This window comes from Siphateles boraxobius, unplaced genomic scaffold (genome assembly GCF_051911475.1).
Source record: "Siphateles boraxobius isolate OS27281-9 unplaced genomic scaffold, OSU_SipBor_1 26, whole genome shotgun sequence".
NCBI classification, from domain to species: Eukaryota; Metazoa; Chordata; class Actinopteri; order Cypriniformes; family Leuciscidae; genus Siphateles; species Siphateles boraxobius.
The window spans coordinates 20,746,473-20,763,039 of NW_027508876.1; the positions used below are offsets into that span (position 1 = coordinate 20,746,473).

The 16,567-nt window shown below is 37.8% G+C and overlaps 2 protein-coding genes across 6 annotated transcripts; both read right to left on the minus strand.

Annotated features, from left to right (window-relative positions):
- Positions 1-170: 170 nt before the first annotated feature.
- map7d2b (MAP7 domain containing 2b) lies at positions 171-11,308 on the minus strand. 5 transcript variants are annotated; one of them, XM_077244778.1, is made up of 14 exons: positions 10,884-11,258; positions 9,725-9,817; positions 7,610-7,705; positions 7,357-7,487; positions 5,539-5,660; positions 5,207-5,430; positions 4,835-4,967; positions 4,568-4,748; positions 3,894-3,998; positions 3,350-3,397; positions 3,180-3,258; positions 2,719-2,842; positions 2,378-2,613; positions 171-1,451 (listed from the first exon to the last, which is right to left on the minus strand). In XM_077244778.1, exons 1-13 carry the CDS (start codon positions 11,080-11,082, stop codon positions 2,385-2,387), a joined length of 1,764 nt encoding a protein of 587 aa, XP_077100893.1. In that variant the 5' UTR covers positions 11,083-11,258; the 3' UTR covers positions 171-1,451; positions 2,378-2,384. The 5 variants fall into 5 exon arrangements, with proteins under 5 accessions (XP_077100893.1, XP_077100892.1, XP_077100895.1 ...); XM_077244777.1 differs by having other exon boundaries at positions 7,357-7,511; positions 10,884-11,257; XM_077244780.1 differs by lacking the exon at positions 9,725-9,817 and having other exon boundaries at positions 10,884-11,308.
- Positions 11,309-14,638: 3,330 nt separating this feature from the next.
- LOC143751954 (uncharacterized) lies at positions 14,639-16,428 on the minus strand. Its single transcript, XM_077244782.1, has 3 exons — positions 16,220-16,428; positions 15,283-15,351; positions 14,639-14,914 (listed from the first exon to the last, which is right to left on the minus strand). The coding sequence occupies exons 1-3, from the start codon at positions 16,245-16,247 to the stop codon at positions 14,667-14,669; spliced, it is 345 nt and encodes a 114-aa protein (XP_077100897.1). The 5' UTR covers positions 16,248-16,428; the 3' UTR covers positions 14,639-14,666.
- Between the last annotated feature and the right edge of the window lie 139 nt (positions 16,429-16,567).

A 16,567-nucleotide genomic window follows, 5' to 3' on the forward strand; every position in this document is an offset into this window, starting at 1 on the left:
ATCTTTTTTTTGGGGGAAAAAATCTTTATATATTACCAAATATTCTCTGACATAGGCCTAACATGTGTGACAACAAGCCATGTCTGTTCTACTGTACATGCAGGAATAATGCAAGCACATAGATAATGTAAACCAGCAAAACTATATAAATTGTGAACAAGCACAGCTCATGGTGTGATACATGTTTTATTGTTATGTCAGTATCTCAGGGTTCGGCAACTTCAAAGCAGCGGATTCATGCACCTTTTCTCAAATTTCATTATGAAGTGCGTAATTTCAGTAGTAACCCAACACTCTCTGTATAATCGAAAATGTAATCAATCCAAATCCCAAGTCTTGTAATGATAGATAGATAGATAGATAGATAGATAGATAGACAGACAGACAGATAGAAACTTACATCTTTCAAGAAATTGGTTCCTTATTGGTCCTAAAGCAATCCAGTGCCTCAGAAGTTTTACACAACAGCATCATGATACATGCCATTGAGATGACCACCAAACATCAAAAATGAGCTCACATGCAAAGCTCACTAGCACCCTGAGTATACACGATGGTAAACAGTGTGTTTTAAGCAACATATTCAGCAAGTACAGATCTTTTTAGCCACTACTGTACAGTTGTGGGATGCTGAATTACGTTGATTTGTGTTGCTGTTTTGTGACTGCTTGGTTTTCATGATCTGAATAGAGCTGTGTGCAATGATATCATTTAATAAAACAATACAGAAAAAGTCCGTGAAGAATTAAAAGCACTATGCTATTTAACACAATGGAATTGTGCACTTTTAATTTCCTTTTTAAGCTTTTACACAATAAATGACATTAGAAGTACACTTTTTTCTGTATACCTCCCCATAACTTCTAACTGCTGACTAATAATACATTAATGCCAGTATAACAGTGTTAGGATAGAATAATTTCACACTTTACATCTATTCAGATCCACTTTCAGACTACGAAGCTTGGATTGCAGAGAAGTCATGGATTTACACAATATACTGCTTGCAAACCCCAGCCATTTAATACAGCACAATTATCAGACTCAGCACATAACTGCTCGGTCATTTATGCAACCCAAAATAAAAAATATTACACAATGGAGCTGCTACAATTGTCACGGTGTATCACTCATCAATGCTACAGGTGTATAACAGGACTAAGACGACCACTAGGACTGCGCTAATACAGTTGCTTTGTCTGGTGATACTACGGTGAAATGGTGTGAAATATAATATCTACGAGGAGCAGGCAAAACTTTATTTTATGTGTGGGGAATCAACCGTCAGGGTGTCTTTTCTTTGCTATTAACACATGGTTTGACATTCAGTCACTTGTTCTCCTGTTTAAGAGGTTATTCAGGCTCTCATGAAGATGCTGAGGCACAAAGGGCTGGGCTAATTTTTCAGCTCCACTCCAGTACATCAGTCCAGCCCCGCGCTTCAATAGTGTCTAAAACAGAAAAGGCAACAATATGAGATGATTAAAAGGATAGTTTACGTAACAATGAATATTCTGTTTCTCATTTGATCACCTTCATGTTGTTTAAACTCGCTTGACTTTTTGTGTTATTCACAAAAGTAGTCTGAATAATTCATTCATGAATCAGACATCGCCACTGATCTCATGAACGTATTATTTTGTGTTCCATAGAAGGAAGACAGTCATACAGGTTTGAAATGACATCAGGTGAGTAAATGATGGCAGAACTTCCATTTTTGGGTGAACTATTTCTTTAAGACACTACAGGCAAAAACATTGGTATTTCCTGCACTGGTCAATTTTAAAATGTTGGGCTTATCATAACATGTTGTTATGTGTTATTAGTATGTTATTAGTATATGTTATTAGTACATAAAATCATCCAAAATACACATTTTAAGTGTTTATTTTATTACACATTATCTATTTGTAGATTTCACTTACAATACATATCTTTATCGTTAAAAGCCGTTTTCTCTAAACTAATTTTTAGCACTTACACCAAACTTTACAGTTTTACTCCTATCTATATTCTGAAGGGTTTTTTTAACAGAAGGTTTAATCATAGACCATTTTCCTGATTTTACACAACAATTTATTTGAAAAAAAATTTAGAAATCTATTTCTGGCTGTTGGCCGTATTTTCTGATTTACGGAATGATAAAAAAATATCCAAAATTCCCTTTGTCAAATATGTCACCAAATTGAAACAAGAATTTAAACCTGGCTTTTTTTAAACCACTGTTCAGATGTATGTTCTGGAAATGTATACAAATTAGTGCATGTTAAATTAGATAATTCATAATTTGCATATTTAAACATGCATTCCAATCAAATAGGAAATCATGCTAATATCTATTTGTCTAATATCTCTATCTGTAGTTTTCAGCAATCACCTTTATATTAGATGTTGAGCTTGTCTGAGGTCGGTCTAAGACTTTGGAAAAGTGATGAGTCAATAGCAGCGCTACTGCAATCCTGGATCAGGTTCTTGTTGCAGTCACCAAAAGCTGGAGCAGCAGACATTTTGGGATGCGAGACCTGCCCGGTCAGAACAAGGATGTCGCCCAAAGCCACAGAACTCATGCTATTCTGTGAGATCTCGCTGACAGGGGAATCTCTGGACACAGGGCTGCAAGGAAACGTAATTTGGTTCATTACAGAGACTGACAATATTTTATCAATGTGGTATAATCTAACCTATTTTCTCTGAAATAACACTTTGTTGAAGGCTAACCTGACATCCATGGACTGGACCCCATCAGAGAGATCATCCACCCCGCTCTTTGCCTCCAGTGGCTGAAGGCATATGATTGGAGATTCAGATGTTGCCTTTGGTGGATTGTTAATCACTGTATTACCTGTTGTACAAGATTAAAGTAGTTTAATCTACAATAAAAATTAAATAATAATAAATGCATTATCTTACCAGATTATCGACATTATATTTTTGTGGAGGCTAAACAATAATTTCAGTTCTTAATTACACCACTTGATGGCACTCTTTCATTTTTTCTATAAATAATATCGATTTTCCACATGCTGAGTCACTCAGCAACAAGAAACAGATTAATGAGTGTGTATGTTGCAGTGAATTACAAGGACTGATGCTTTTACACAGTGGAAAGGAAAGTTAAGTGTTGCTACGTGCCCACTGTAGATCTGCATAGTGATACGGGTCATATCATAAGTCAATACCTCCAGTTTCCAAGGGAGATGGTGAGATGGACTGGGAAACAGAAATGGGGGATGGGACTTCCATCTGCGCCTCTTCTTTCTGTCCATAACATGACATGCAGTTTTATTTGCTACAGTCAGTGAATCGGTGTCATCTGATAATGTAATTGGACTGCAGATAATTAATTTACCTTTTCTCCATCTGGTTTTCTTGTCCTTTTCATAATCTCCTCAATACGCTGTCAAAATCACAGATGTAAAGTGAATTGACTTGTCATATAGTAAATCAAAAATAACTTCATGTGAAATATTACTAAACATAAATAAATAAACAATTGTTATGTGATTTATTCTCATTGAACCAAAATAAGTAGTGGGAGGTTATAAAGCACTATCCAGTATGAGCTGGTCAACAAATCAATCTTTCTATACACCTTGAATATGTCTTCTGACATAGATATAGGCCAGATTATTAAACTCCAATGGGTTGCAAACACTTTAATTTTGACTACACATGCAGACCCGGATTCAACTGCTCTGCTGCACACTCTAAAGTTTGAATTAAGCTTTAATTAAGAAATAAATCTCTGCATAGAAAAGTAGCCCTTAGAGATTACCACTTCATAATTACCACTAAACTTTTCTTCTCATAAAGTACTTCACATTGTAATAGTATCATTACATTTTCCATTCATTTCTTGATTCTTAATGTAAACAGACAGAAAAGAGAAGAACCTTCTTCCTTTGCAGTCTTTCCTGCTCCTCCTGAATTTTCAGAAGCTCTCGCTCCTGCCTCTTCCGTTCGGCCTCCCTATGAACGCGCTGCACGGCTTCCTCCCTCTGCCAGACATTATGACACATCACATTTCCAACTTAATCATATTCATCCCTACAGATATCCACAGCTACAGAAGACAGATTGGTGCTGCACGTGTTTGAGTAAGTGACTGGATGGGTGAGTATGCTAAATATGTCTTGATGAGTCAGTTTTATTTGTGTGTAAATTTATTATAGAAATTATATATTTTTTATTTTTAATATAATAATTTATAATGAAAATGGATGAAATAAAAATCAATTATATTTATGTTATATTTTTGTTTGTTCAAACAGTGAGGTTCAAAATTCTGAGACCAGTGCAGAAAATATAATAGATTTAAATATAAAAATATAATATAATATCTAATAAATTATTTAATTTAAAATAATATATTAAATGAAAACTAAAAAATCGATTATATGTATATATTTTATCATATATTATAAAAAAAATATATAAAAAATATTATATTAAAGATCTATGTAATAAATTTTCATCAGTGGTTTCAGACTTTTGGACCCCACTGTTTGAAACAAATAAATAGTGAGTACTTGTTTTTTTTAAAATAATATAATAAAATCCCTCTGACCTGTCTCTCCAGCTCATCCTGGAGATCCTTCCAACGTTGTTCCTTTTGGTGTCTGTCCTCCTGCTCTCTCTGGCAGCGCTCAACCTCCTGTCTCTGTCTTTTCTCCTCCGCCTGTTGAGCTGCCTGCACCTGCCGCTGTCTCTCCTCTTCCTGCTGCATCTGGAGCTCCTCAGCCCTGAGCCTGAGATTCATGGAGAAGATAATATATAATACAGCAGCAACACATAAATATGACACACAGACCCTGGAGACACACAATATCTCTACCTCTCCTCTTCCAGTCGTTGCTTTTCTTCCTGCTCCTTCTGTACTCTGGCCAGGCGTCGTCTCTCTGCCAGCAGCCTGGAAGCCTCTTCTGCATCAGTGGTTCCTGCTTTCCCAGTGGGAGTCACTGGAGACTCTGAAACACAAGACAGGAGGCATTTAGTCCACGTCACGTGTTTGAGATCCCATTAGAACAGCTTTTAAAGCAGAAGACAAGAAAGACATATAGATTTGTAACTAGATGTGGGTGAGTAAATGATGACAGAGTGTGTTTTGTTTGGACCAAAATAAAATATAAATATTAGAGGAAAAACATACACTTAAAAGACAAAAATTATAAAAATGTTTTCTTGGAATCCCTGAACAAGATATTACCTGCATTGTGTCCAAATTCCTTGCTTGTAGATTTTGGGATTCTCTCTGCTTTGGAGGTCTTTCTCTCTAGAGTGCTGTAGCCTTTACTCTCCATGGTCCCTTTCTCCTCTCCTTCCCACCTCTTGCTCTCTAAACTTGGTGTGGTGGCTCTGTGCCTCATCGGGGAAGGGGGGTATTGGCCTGGGGAGGCTGGGGACTGGATGCGGCTCTTACAGGACCTTGATCTGAATTACAAATGTAAATGGCAAAATATACACTCTGCCCATAGTCTTTAAATAAACAATGACAACAAGTAAATTTGTTTTGATTTGATTTGATTAAAAAAAAAAAACCTTTTCGGTGTACTGGGGTTCTTTTGGGTAGAAGAACTTCGGGTGGGTGTTGTTGGAGACTCAAGTTTTTTCATAGATGAGTCGGCTAAGGTTTGGGCGATGCTCTTTTCTGTTTTCTCAGTCTAAACACCCAAAACAGACACCAGGATTATATATTTGTCTAATTTACTGTTCTAACAAAGCCACAAAGATAAGCTTAGTCTCTCAGCCAACCCAGAAACCCCTTAATATAAAAAAAGTGTAGATTTCAATTTCTAAATATTTGGTATCCTGCACTAAAAAATGAACAGCAATTTGTTGCATTTATTTAACTAGGTTAAAGTTAATTTGTAACTATACTACTGTTTATGGTTAAATCATATACATGTACATTAGCTTATTTATACTTGAAATAACAAAATTAATTTGTATATGTACAGTATGAAGTAGCATTAACATTAATAAATGCAGCAAACGTATTGCTTATTCACAATAACTAATGCATCAAAGGGATTGTTCACCCAAAAATGAAAATTCTACCCTTATGTTGTTATAAAATGTTTGTGACTTTCTTTCTTCTGCAGAACATAAAAGGAGATATTTTGAGAAATGCTTTCAAATATCTATGAGAAAAAAAGAGAGTCATAAAGGTTTGAAACAGGATGAAGGTTAGTAAATGATGACAGAATCTTCATTTTTGAGTAAACCATCCCTTTAACGAATTGTCAAGCGTAATCAATTTTACTAATAATAGTGACAATAGTATTCAACATTATCAACGACTTTTACCTTATAGACATAATTAATGTACGATTTAAAAAAAATGTTTTTTTGCCATGACAACTCTCTTAGTTAGAATGGTAATGAGTATAACAATGTTAATGCGTTTGGTCTTGGCAGAATAGATCTGCTACGCTGCTGCTGTTGATTATAGCTACTGCTTTGAGCAAGCAAGACATGCTGCTGCTCTACAAGCAAACATGAATCACAACCATAGTAGATCTATACAGATGGAGCTGGGGAAGGTGGAGGGGTGTCTGAAAGCACGCTGAAAACTGCTACAGCAAACAACAGAGTGGTGCAGGTATGACATCACTTGTATAGGCCAAAACGCAGAAGCGAGTTAGCATTTTAGCACTTCTGGTTCCATCGTCCCGAAATCAATTGGTTTTTTAAATGGGATTTCGGTTTAATTGCTGACTCAGGTGTAGTTTGTTTATAGCCTACCTTTAGCTTTTTACTTCTGGCGACTGTATTTAGGCTTCAAAATTCATAAAAGTTGTGATCATCTGTGATAATTATTTTGATGGACAAGACGTGCAAGTATCATAAACTTTTGTTGATCACAGAGCTTGCTTTTAGTGATAATCCAAAAGCCTAAGGGAAAATCCTATTTGGTGTTTGTCGAGGGAACCACCTAAAAAAGTAACGTCATACCCGCACCACTATATAGACAAGAATCTGAATGTTGATCAGCAAGCTCATTGGCTACTAATACAGTGGGAACTAATCAGCTGTGCCTTATAGAGAATGATGTAATTGCAAGCAGATTGGGTTAAGGACCTATGAGCCTGCGCCATCAAAAGTTTCATGACAGAACTTTGTATTTATTTTATGTTTCATATATCTGCCAACATACCCCTTGCTGGACATTCACAGACACCTAGTTGAAAAATCTATGGCTGTAAATCCACGACCGGACCTGGACATGCACAGATCTGAGTAGTGTAGTTGCTAGGAGACCAGCTCCTCTGTGGGCTGTGTCCCACTGTGCTTTGCACCAAATATACATTTCTGAGCTATCTGACAAAATGTTGTTCATATCCATGCAGATCGGACCTGAGGGGTTTTCGGGGTTGTGGCTGCCCCTCTGGAGTCATTCAATGGTCCACAAAACGATGCGCTACCCTTCTTCCGCTCGGCTCTACTGGGTGAAGCCCTGTAAGGAGACCTGTGAGGGCTGGAGGAGGCTATTCGGGAACAAAGACAAGACACTGAGGGGCAAGAGGTCATAGGAAGACAAAGGATCAAATAGGGGCAGGGCAGAAATGAAAAACAATTATATAGTGAAGCTTAATGCAAAAAAACTTGCCTTTCTCTGTCATACTGGGCAAAGTGGTGGATGAGGACGAGAGATGTCTGCTCAGGAGAGAGTCTGGGGACTCGGGCGGAATAATAAAATCTGGAACTGCAGTAAAACATATTATGAATAGTTCCAGGGAGAAAGAAAACAGGCACATACGATCAGATATAATGATATTCAATCACAGTTCATTTTGAAGATAAACGCCAGAGGCTTTCTTTCTGATTAATAATTAGTGGCCATTTGGGTATGAATATTTACACTGATCAAAGACTTTCATGGAGAGCAGCAGGCTCATATTCATATGAGGTAGATTTCTGTACAGATTGGCTAAACTAGGGTGTTTGCTAAACTCGGATGCTGCATTTAAAATGACCCAACAGATTAGACCCCCTACGCATTCTTTAGGGGGTGCAATGCAGCTCAAGGCGGACCCAGACCACACATCCTCTTCTGTGCATCCGGACCCCTTACTTGGCGGGGAAGAATATGACGGTCTCCATAGCTGAAGCTTGTAATCTCCCTGGGACCTATGATTGGTTCTAAATCCAAACATTTTCATTTCCTCATTAATATAACATTTACCTTTAAAAAAAAAGAAGACGACACAGACAGTAAAAAAAAACTACTCCAAAATACAAACACAAAATAGAAAGGAGGTGCCAGACCATACAAAACCTGATGATAGGGTGTTTCCAGGGCGCGGCAGCATAAATATAGCGTATAAATGCACATTCACCACAAAGAATATTATGATGGTTACAAGTAGACTTTTATATTTTATGAAGTCAACATCAGGGTGCTGTTATGTGGCTGCTAGTGTAACGGAGGCCAGCTAGTGAGAGCTGTGCAGGTAAACCTCACTCCCCTGGTGCGCTAGCAACTGACACTAGAAGCTGCAGTCTTTAGCATTGTTGTTAGTGCGACCGCCTCCGATGCCGGACATCCCAGTTTGAATCCCGCTTAGAACAGTGCGAGTAGAACCAGAAAGGTTACACTAAGATTTTTTTTCCCCTGTGGATAACACTACTATATTTGAAATAAAACTAAAATGTTTCTCTTCTGATTTTCTTTTTACATTACATTAATATTTTCCAGATATTTATTTCTTTTCATTTGGCTTTAGGATGATATAAATACTATATACAGTATATAATGTAAAACAGTTTAAAAACCAATTGTTTATATGCTAATATAAAGTAGCATATTGCTATTTGGTTGATTTTTAGCAAATTGCTATGCAGAAGTTGAGGGTTTTGAGTAGTTTTCAGCATACTGCTCTAGGGTGTTTTGAGTGGTTTCTTACCGGCGTGAAAAAAGTGCCGACACACATATGTTATTCTCGTCCCTAGATACGCTCATATTTCTCATTCAAAGTCAAAGGGTTTTTTTTCACCCGTTTTATCATCTGCCAGGCATCAATTTTAAGTCAGATTATGTAGAAATGATGATTTAATACATTACAGTACAGAACAATAGCAATAGTGAAGCAAGCACCAATAATAAAACTCACCACAGAAATAAAAAACAGAGCATCAAATACACGTATGGGCAAGACCAATATACACTACTGTTCAAAAGCTTGGTGTCAGTAAAATCAGGAATGAAATTGATCAAAAATTACATTGAAGACAAATAAATGCTGATTCTTTAAATCATTCTATTCATCAAAGAAAAAAAATGTATCATGGTTTCCACAAAAATGTTAAGCTGTTTTAAACATTGATAATAATAATAAATGCAATTTCTGAAAGATCACATGACACTGGATTAATGGCTGCTGAAAATTCAGCCTTGCCATCACAGGAATAAATTATATTTTAAAATAAAAAAAAAGTTATTTTAAATAGTAATAATATTTTGCAATAATACTGTTTTTTACTGTATTTTTGATCAAATAAATGCAGCCTTGGTGAGCATAAGAGACTTCTTTCAAAAACATCAAATAATCTCACTGACCCCAAACTTTTAAACAGTAGTGTGGATCTTAGATCGCAAATAACTTACACCTATGTAAAATCTCATGCACATGCAAACCGTCACAAATACAACATCTGAATCACTGTGACTCAAACTTCATGGACGTGAACGGGCATGACACATAAAGCAGCATGAAGTCAGTACCGTTCCTGGATTTGCTGGCAGGAGGAGGAGCAGCGGGGTCATTGGCTAAGGAGGCTGAAGCAGGAGGAGAGGGCGGGGCGATCTTAGGATCACCTGTGCAGCAGGTGATGCAAAGCAGAGAAAGCACAGGTGCATGAGCACGACAGAGTATTTCACAAGCTCACAGTGAATATTATGGGAAGTCATAACAGTGTGTCCCTGTGAAATACTGATATACCCAGTCAGCGTTTTTTTCTCTGACGGAAAGCTGCATAATTTCCAGCAGGGCATTTTTATTTATTTGTTTATTTTTGAAAAAATTGATTTCGCTAATAAAGCAGGATAGTAATATGAACCACTGCCAGATGAAATAACCCAGAGCATGCATCTAATGCAATGATATCAGGTTATCAAAGAGCCTAATGTTCTCCAAGGGTAACCAAACTCATTCTCAAACGTTCGCCCTTACCCACAAAGCAAAAAAGGCGTTACATGCACGTTATCCAGGTATATTATCAATCTGACTCAGGATCAGGCTTAGAGCTCTGCTCTTGGACAGTGTAAATAATTGATGGAGTTATGAATGCACCACAGATTCAGGCTGGTGCTTTAGTGTCTGTCTGTCTTATAAGCAGCATTGTTTCCCAAGAGTTGATTTGATTTACTTGAGCCTCAGGTCTACTGCTTAGGAGAGTTAGAGGTTTGTGTAAATGAAACATGGGGGGGGGGGGGGGGGGGATCACTCAGAACGTGGCAGTGACAGAGCAAAACGCCTTCAGCTGCGCAGTCTAATATGCCCCGTGCAGGCACAGTGACAGAACAGTTTATGGTGTTTGTTCTCCAGCCAAAACAGCCTTGCCCCTTATTTTCCTCGGATGATTTATAATGCCTATCAGTCTCTGATCAGTCGCTGACAGCGCTAACCTTGAGGCAGAGTGTTTTTCTGCGACTGGGGCGACTCCTTGAGATCAGCAACAGCTCGATGCCTGTGTGACACTGCAGCTCCCTCATAAAACAGCTGCATCTGTCTGTTTCCATCCCACAGCTCCCATATCAGTCAATATTGCAGTCGGTTTTAAAACAAAAGGGCTGCAGTGCAGTTCCCACACCCTGTTTTCCTATCTCTCCATCTGAGAGTTCACACAAGGGACCCCCCACGCCCTCGCAAACGCACACTCACCCTCGCAGGCTCCGGGAGGTCCGCCCCATGTCCATCGTTTCGGCCTCTGGTCCACCTGCAGGTTCCGCTCCAAGGAACGTCGCATCAGGGCTTCTAGTCGTTCCTGTTCGTTGCGTTCCAAAACAGGGAAGAAAAGAGACTCTCTGACCGAGCTGTCGCTACGGCGGCGAGAGGACGGGGATAAGGCTGGTTGCTCCATGGCGACCACCTCTCCTATCCGTCTCCGACTCTCTCTCCCTGTTCTTCCTTCCTGTATGCGTGCGAGCAAAATGACGAGGGCCTTGCCTTCTGGTTCTGCCTCTCTCTCCCTCACCCTCCCTTGCACTCAGCGACTCTCTCTTTGTATCTCTCTCCTCCCAGGTGACTGTGTGTCTAAGAGAGCGTATAGCCAGACAGAGGAGAGAACTGCCATACAAAACTCCACCCACACCCTCCCCCCTCAGCAGCTGACACACACGGACCGAGTATTATCATGACACAGGTTGCATCAGTGAAAATAAGGAAGCCTATTTGTATTTTCCAAAAATTCTCTCTATCTACCCCATCTCTCTGCATTTCCTCTAACCTGAATAACCTTGTTTCTCCATCTGATTTTCACATTATGATCGATTTTGCATAAATGGGCATATTAAGCTTCCCAAAAAACTGAAATTTACACGTACAAAATTACACAATTAAACAGCCTTCCAGATTCAGGGGAATACAACACATTGTCAATATAATCATAAGAGTGAAATAACGTGGAGTACTTCACTCCAATTGATCAAATGGAATTCAAATACTTTTGTATAATGGTGGTTAAATGATAGCCTCTTTGTTTATAATAAAGATGTAGCACACTTTACAAAGGGATCCCTTGTGAAAAAGAAGTGTGCTTAATTGTATTGAATGTTCACTTAATGTACACTTTGTAGTGTAATTCAAGTACTGTACCTGCAAATAATATATTAATATCTTTCTCAAAACAATTAAGATTTTTTTTTTAAATTGAATTTAAAGTACACTTATTTAAATACATGACATAGGCTACAGGTTTCAGTAGAAATGACATTAGTTTGGCAGTACACTTTAACCATATTTCTAAAACATCAAAAGTAATTATTAACATTGTACGCAAGTGAAAAAAGCACTAAAAAGTTCAACTAAGTGCATTTAATATAATATTAAACTGCAATACATTTTCATTTAATTGTGATTAACAAGCAGAAAGTGCCTGAAAACATAGGCTACATTTAGTTTGCACTTAAGTATATTCTTTTAAAGTAATCTATTTTTGTAATAGGTACTCTTTTTAAAAGTATACTTCTTTTTCACAATGGATGGTTCACTCAAAATTAAAATTCTATCATCATTTACTCACACTCATGTCATCCCAATCCCCCATGTTGTTCTTTCTTTTGTGAACGTAAAAAAGTGAATTTTCTCAGAACATCGTGGTTGTTCTTTTCCATATAATGAAAGTGAATGGAGACTGAGACTCTGGGACTGAGTCAAGATTTATATAAAATAAAAAAAAACCCACAAAAAAAAACACTCCATAAAGGTATCATATAGGCGATCTGCATGACTTGTACACTATATTCCAAGTTGTGTGAAGCCATATGATATAGCTTTGTGTAATGAAAAGACCGAAATAAGCATACACCATTTTTCCTCACACAAAGATATCGTAGGACTTCAGAAGACTCGAATTATAGTGCACACATTGTATGGACCACGTTTATTATAATTATATAGTGCTTCTTTGTGATTTTGTAGCTTTACAGATCCTGTCCCTATTCACTTTCATTATAAGGACAAGTGTAGGCAGGGTATTTTTCAAAGATCCACCTTTTGTGTAAGTCGCACAGAAAAGACATGAGGGTGAGTAAATAATGACCAAAAAGACTTAATTTTTTGGGGGGTGATTCGCAAATGGCAAAATAACCTAAAACCAAATGCAATCAACAGATTATAAAACACACAAACAAGAAAAAAGGCATTACAACTTATAACTTGATTTCATTATAAAGAGCCTCATAATCAGCAATGTAATAAGTGTAATAATGTCCAATCATTAACGAAAAATAAATCCCTTTAGGGTGATGCAAACCCCTCATATATCTTACATTCTCCTCTAACATCTAATTTTTTTAATCATTTGATTAATCTGATGAAAAAGACTGCAAAAAAAGATGATGAATGACTTTGAGTGTACACACAACTAGGTGGCGCCTCATGCTGCATATTGTGTGGACATAAAGAGGCCAAGCTACTGCTACAGATTTGATGCCACTGCAGATACCAAGGAGACAAAATTAATTTAAATCCAAACGCTGGCCCAGATCAGAGGGATTTTAGGTAAAACTAGATATTATAGTGCAGAGCAACCATGCCAGAACACAGAAACAGCACCACACCCTGCATACAATGATGCACTGCCTAACTGCAGTCTATGTTAGTAGACATCATAATGACACCATACAGTATTTAACATCTTAGTTTCCTTTTAGCTTCTTCAAACACGCCCTAACTATGTCACACCACGTTTTTCTAGAGTAATTGGATTTCTATATGTCAGTTAAGGATGTATATCGGGAACAGTGAGGTCATTTGAGCACTCCAGAGTCACCAATCATTGCAGCATCTGAGTGGGGGTGGCTAGTTTTCAATCAATATAAACAAAGACTTCACTCTCCTGCTAAGACAAAGCTCAATGTCACAAAAGGTGGGAACTCTAGGAGGTTCAATTCGACATGAATAAATACTCAATTACGCAAAGATAACAAAAACTATTCCCTTCATAAAATCTAAACAGAGCCCACTCATCCCAGTTAAAATGTCAACCTTTATGGTATCACCATCACAAATACGACATCTTGAATCAAATGACTTAATACACCTAAGAAAATGACATTTTGTCTCAGGCTAAAAGATGATGTGTGTAATTTTTGTGCCACCAGCAGATTTGCAAAGATAATAATTGTAGCCAAACAGATTTCCCAAATGCCTCCTGGATCTTCCATTAGACAAAATGGCAGTCCCACCCCCAAACTCACGCCATTGGTTGAGCGTGTGTTGTTGTCTTGTGATCAAGGGGTCAAAATTTAGCATGTTAGCATGGTACAGTTAGCCCCTACTGGCAGATATAATGTATTATGTACATACACTAATGTTCAAAAGCTTTTTTTGTGTGTTTTTGAAAGAAGTCTCTTATCTTCACCAAGACAGTAAAATCAGTAACATTGTTTAATATTATTACAATTTAAAATAACTGTTTTGTATTTTAATACAGTTTAAAATTCAATTTATTCCAGTGATGGCGAAGCTGAATTTCAGCATCATTACTCCAGTCCTCAGTCTCACACGACCCCTCGGAAATGATGTTAATATGCTGATTAGGTGCTCATTTTAATTTTGAAAAACATTGATCTGCTTAATATATTTGTGGAAATTGTGATTCAGAATTATTTGATGAATAGAAAGTTTAAAAGGACAGCATTTATTTGAAAAATAAATATTTTATAAATGTCACTACTGTCACGTTTGATCAATATAATGCATCCTTAATGAATAAATGTATTCATTTCTTTAAAAAAATATCTTTACTGACTTCTCAGTTTTGAACAGTAGTGAATATATTACTTATGTCATTCCCTTTCTGCTGCCTTTGATCCCACATACTGTATGTTAAATATGTTTTAATAGCTACAAAATTACACACTCCACCTTTAAGATTAAACCAACTGAAGAGAAAAATAAACAGAAAGAGCATATGCATAATACATTTTTTTAATTTAAAAATCAAAACAAATATAAAGGGATGCAGAGACATGTATGAAAAACCTGTGCTATTGAGCAGATACCCCAAAGAGTGTAACCCCTGACCTTTTCCTCCTCTACCCGCTGCCTCCTTTTCTCTTCCACGGCCGAACGACGGTGCATCTCCTTTTGCCGCTGTTCCTCGAGTCGCCTCCCTCGCTCCACCACTGAGCGTTCATACTGCTGCTGTGCACGCTGTTCCTTCTCCCAGAGAGCTTGCTCCCGCACAGCTAGAGAAACGGTGGGGGTCAGTGGACACGGATAAGTCTATAGATTGCCCTGATACGGGAAAGGCTCGGCCTTTCCCAACCTGCTGACAATGCTGATTCATTTTGCTAAGCACTTAGTGGCATTACAGAAGTCTTCCGCTACTCAAGAGCCATTAGATTCAGTGATGAATGGAGTAGTAGTCTATTGCCCTGAAATAACCCCCTACTTTAATTTTATCCCCCAGATTGTCACAAAATCCATTTGGGAATTAAAAGTAGTTCTAAAGCAGGCAAGATGTTATAGACTATTCTGAATATAATTTCATGTTTCTTTGTTAGTATCTGAATCTCAGTGGGACAGACTGTTTAGTAAAAGACTTGCAGCTAACCTTGGCTTCTATCTTTCTCCTCTCTTCTTTCTTTGGCCAGTCGAATTCTGTCCTTTTTCGAGCCTCCATCTTTGAGTGTGAAAAGACGTTAAATGTTAAAATGCACATAAACAGTGAATACACCTTGTATATGGAATCATGACCCAAGCCAACAGTCAAGCCCCCCTAAATATCTATGGTGGTTATGGCCCAGTTACAAGAACTAAAACAGAGGGCTGGCTTTAAATCTGTAATGGTATGCAGATATATGCAAAGACAAAATGCTCAAGGGGAACACACACGTGATTTTTAGCTTAAAATCTAAAGCACATTTCATACAGCTGAGGAGAAATTCTTGAAAAGACATTCGGACAATATGTATTATAATGTATAGTATCATTACAATAATCCGAATTTAAACATATGAAGCACAAAGCATGCCTGAAAATCAATAAACCCAACATCAAACACATTTATTCTGAACTGTCTGTTAGACAGATATAAATAGCTTATGGTGGAGACCAGAGCTGGTTGTCACAAGGACTGTAGAGCAATTACACAAATGTGTTTTCTACAGCAGTGCTATTGTATGTTGGTTTCAAATCATCTTAAAGTAGAACTTCTGGGCTGTTTTAAACACATGCAATACACTAATTAAAATTTTCTTGGCTAAAACATTGGTTTGATACTTTTGCTGTATCATGAATGTTTTACTGTTTAAATTTAGCTGTAAAGCCTATCTGCCTAAAAGCAGGTACCAATTTACGTCTATTTGCCTTTCATAAGGGTGTCACTCTTCACCTGGACAGGTCAGTCTTTGGTTCCCCATCCTGCTCTCACCTTAGCAGTTTCCATGACAACAGCTCAAAATGCTCGCTTTCCCCGTAATCCGTTCCGCAATACTGTCATATTTGGGCGAGGCATATAATTTAAAGCATGACAATATAACATAACGTACCTGTCAGGTTTTCCAAAATTGTGGCCATTTCCGGTTTATCTGTTGGTGTATTCGACGATTAATATCCAGATGACATTCCGACCCCACACACTCAGTTATCACTATTTAGAGGAACAATCAAAACGCGACGGAAAACACAGTTCACCTCAGGTTTTATTCATCCGAACCTCATCAGAGTTTTCGACCAGATATCACTATTAGTGAAGGCAAGGCAGAGCCACAAGAGCGCGAGGTTCTAATAAATTACAACACGCTCGACCAATCGCCGCGTACCGAGCGCACGCGCGCGTAAGCAATGCGCCCAGGGCCAACGCATTACGTCATAGTTTACATTGCGCTATATATGGA

Bases quoted from the DNA above. Each gene is read 5' to 3' on its own strand.
- map7d2b (XM_077244777.1), bottom strand. From the start codon at position 11,082: ATGGAGCAACCAGCCTTATCCCCGTCCTCTCGCCGCCGTAGCGACAGC. The intron at 9,818-10,883 runs GTGAGTGTGCGT...CCTGCTGCACAG, and splicing joins ACCTCCCGGAGCCTGCGAGG to GTGATCCTAAGATCGCCCCG. The intron at 3,398-3,893 runs GTTCTTCTCTTT...TGATTTTGACAG, and splicing joins AAAGACTGCAAAGGAAGAAG to CGTATTGAGGAGATTATGAA.
- LOC143751954 (XM_077244782.1), bottom strand. From the start codon at position 16,247: ATGGCCACAATTTTGGAAAACCTGACAG. The intron at 15,352-16,219 runs GTACGTTATGTT...TCACACTCAAAG, and splicing joins AATTTTGGAAAACCTGACAG to ATGGAGGCTCGAAAAAGGAC. The intron at 14,915-15,282 runs GTTAGCTGCAAG...CCGTTTCTCTAG, and splicing joins GGAGAAAGATAGAAGCCAAG to CTGTGCGGGAGCAAGCTCTC.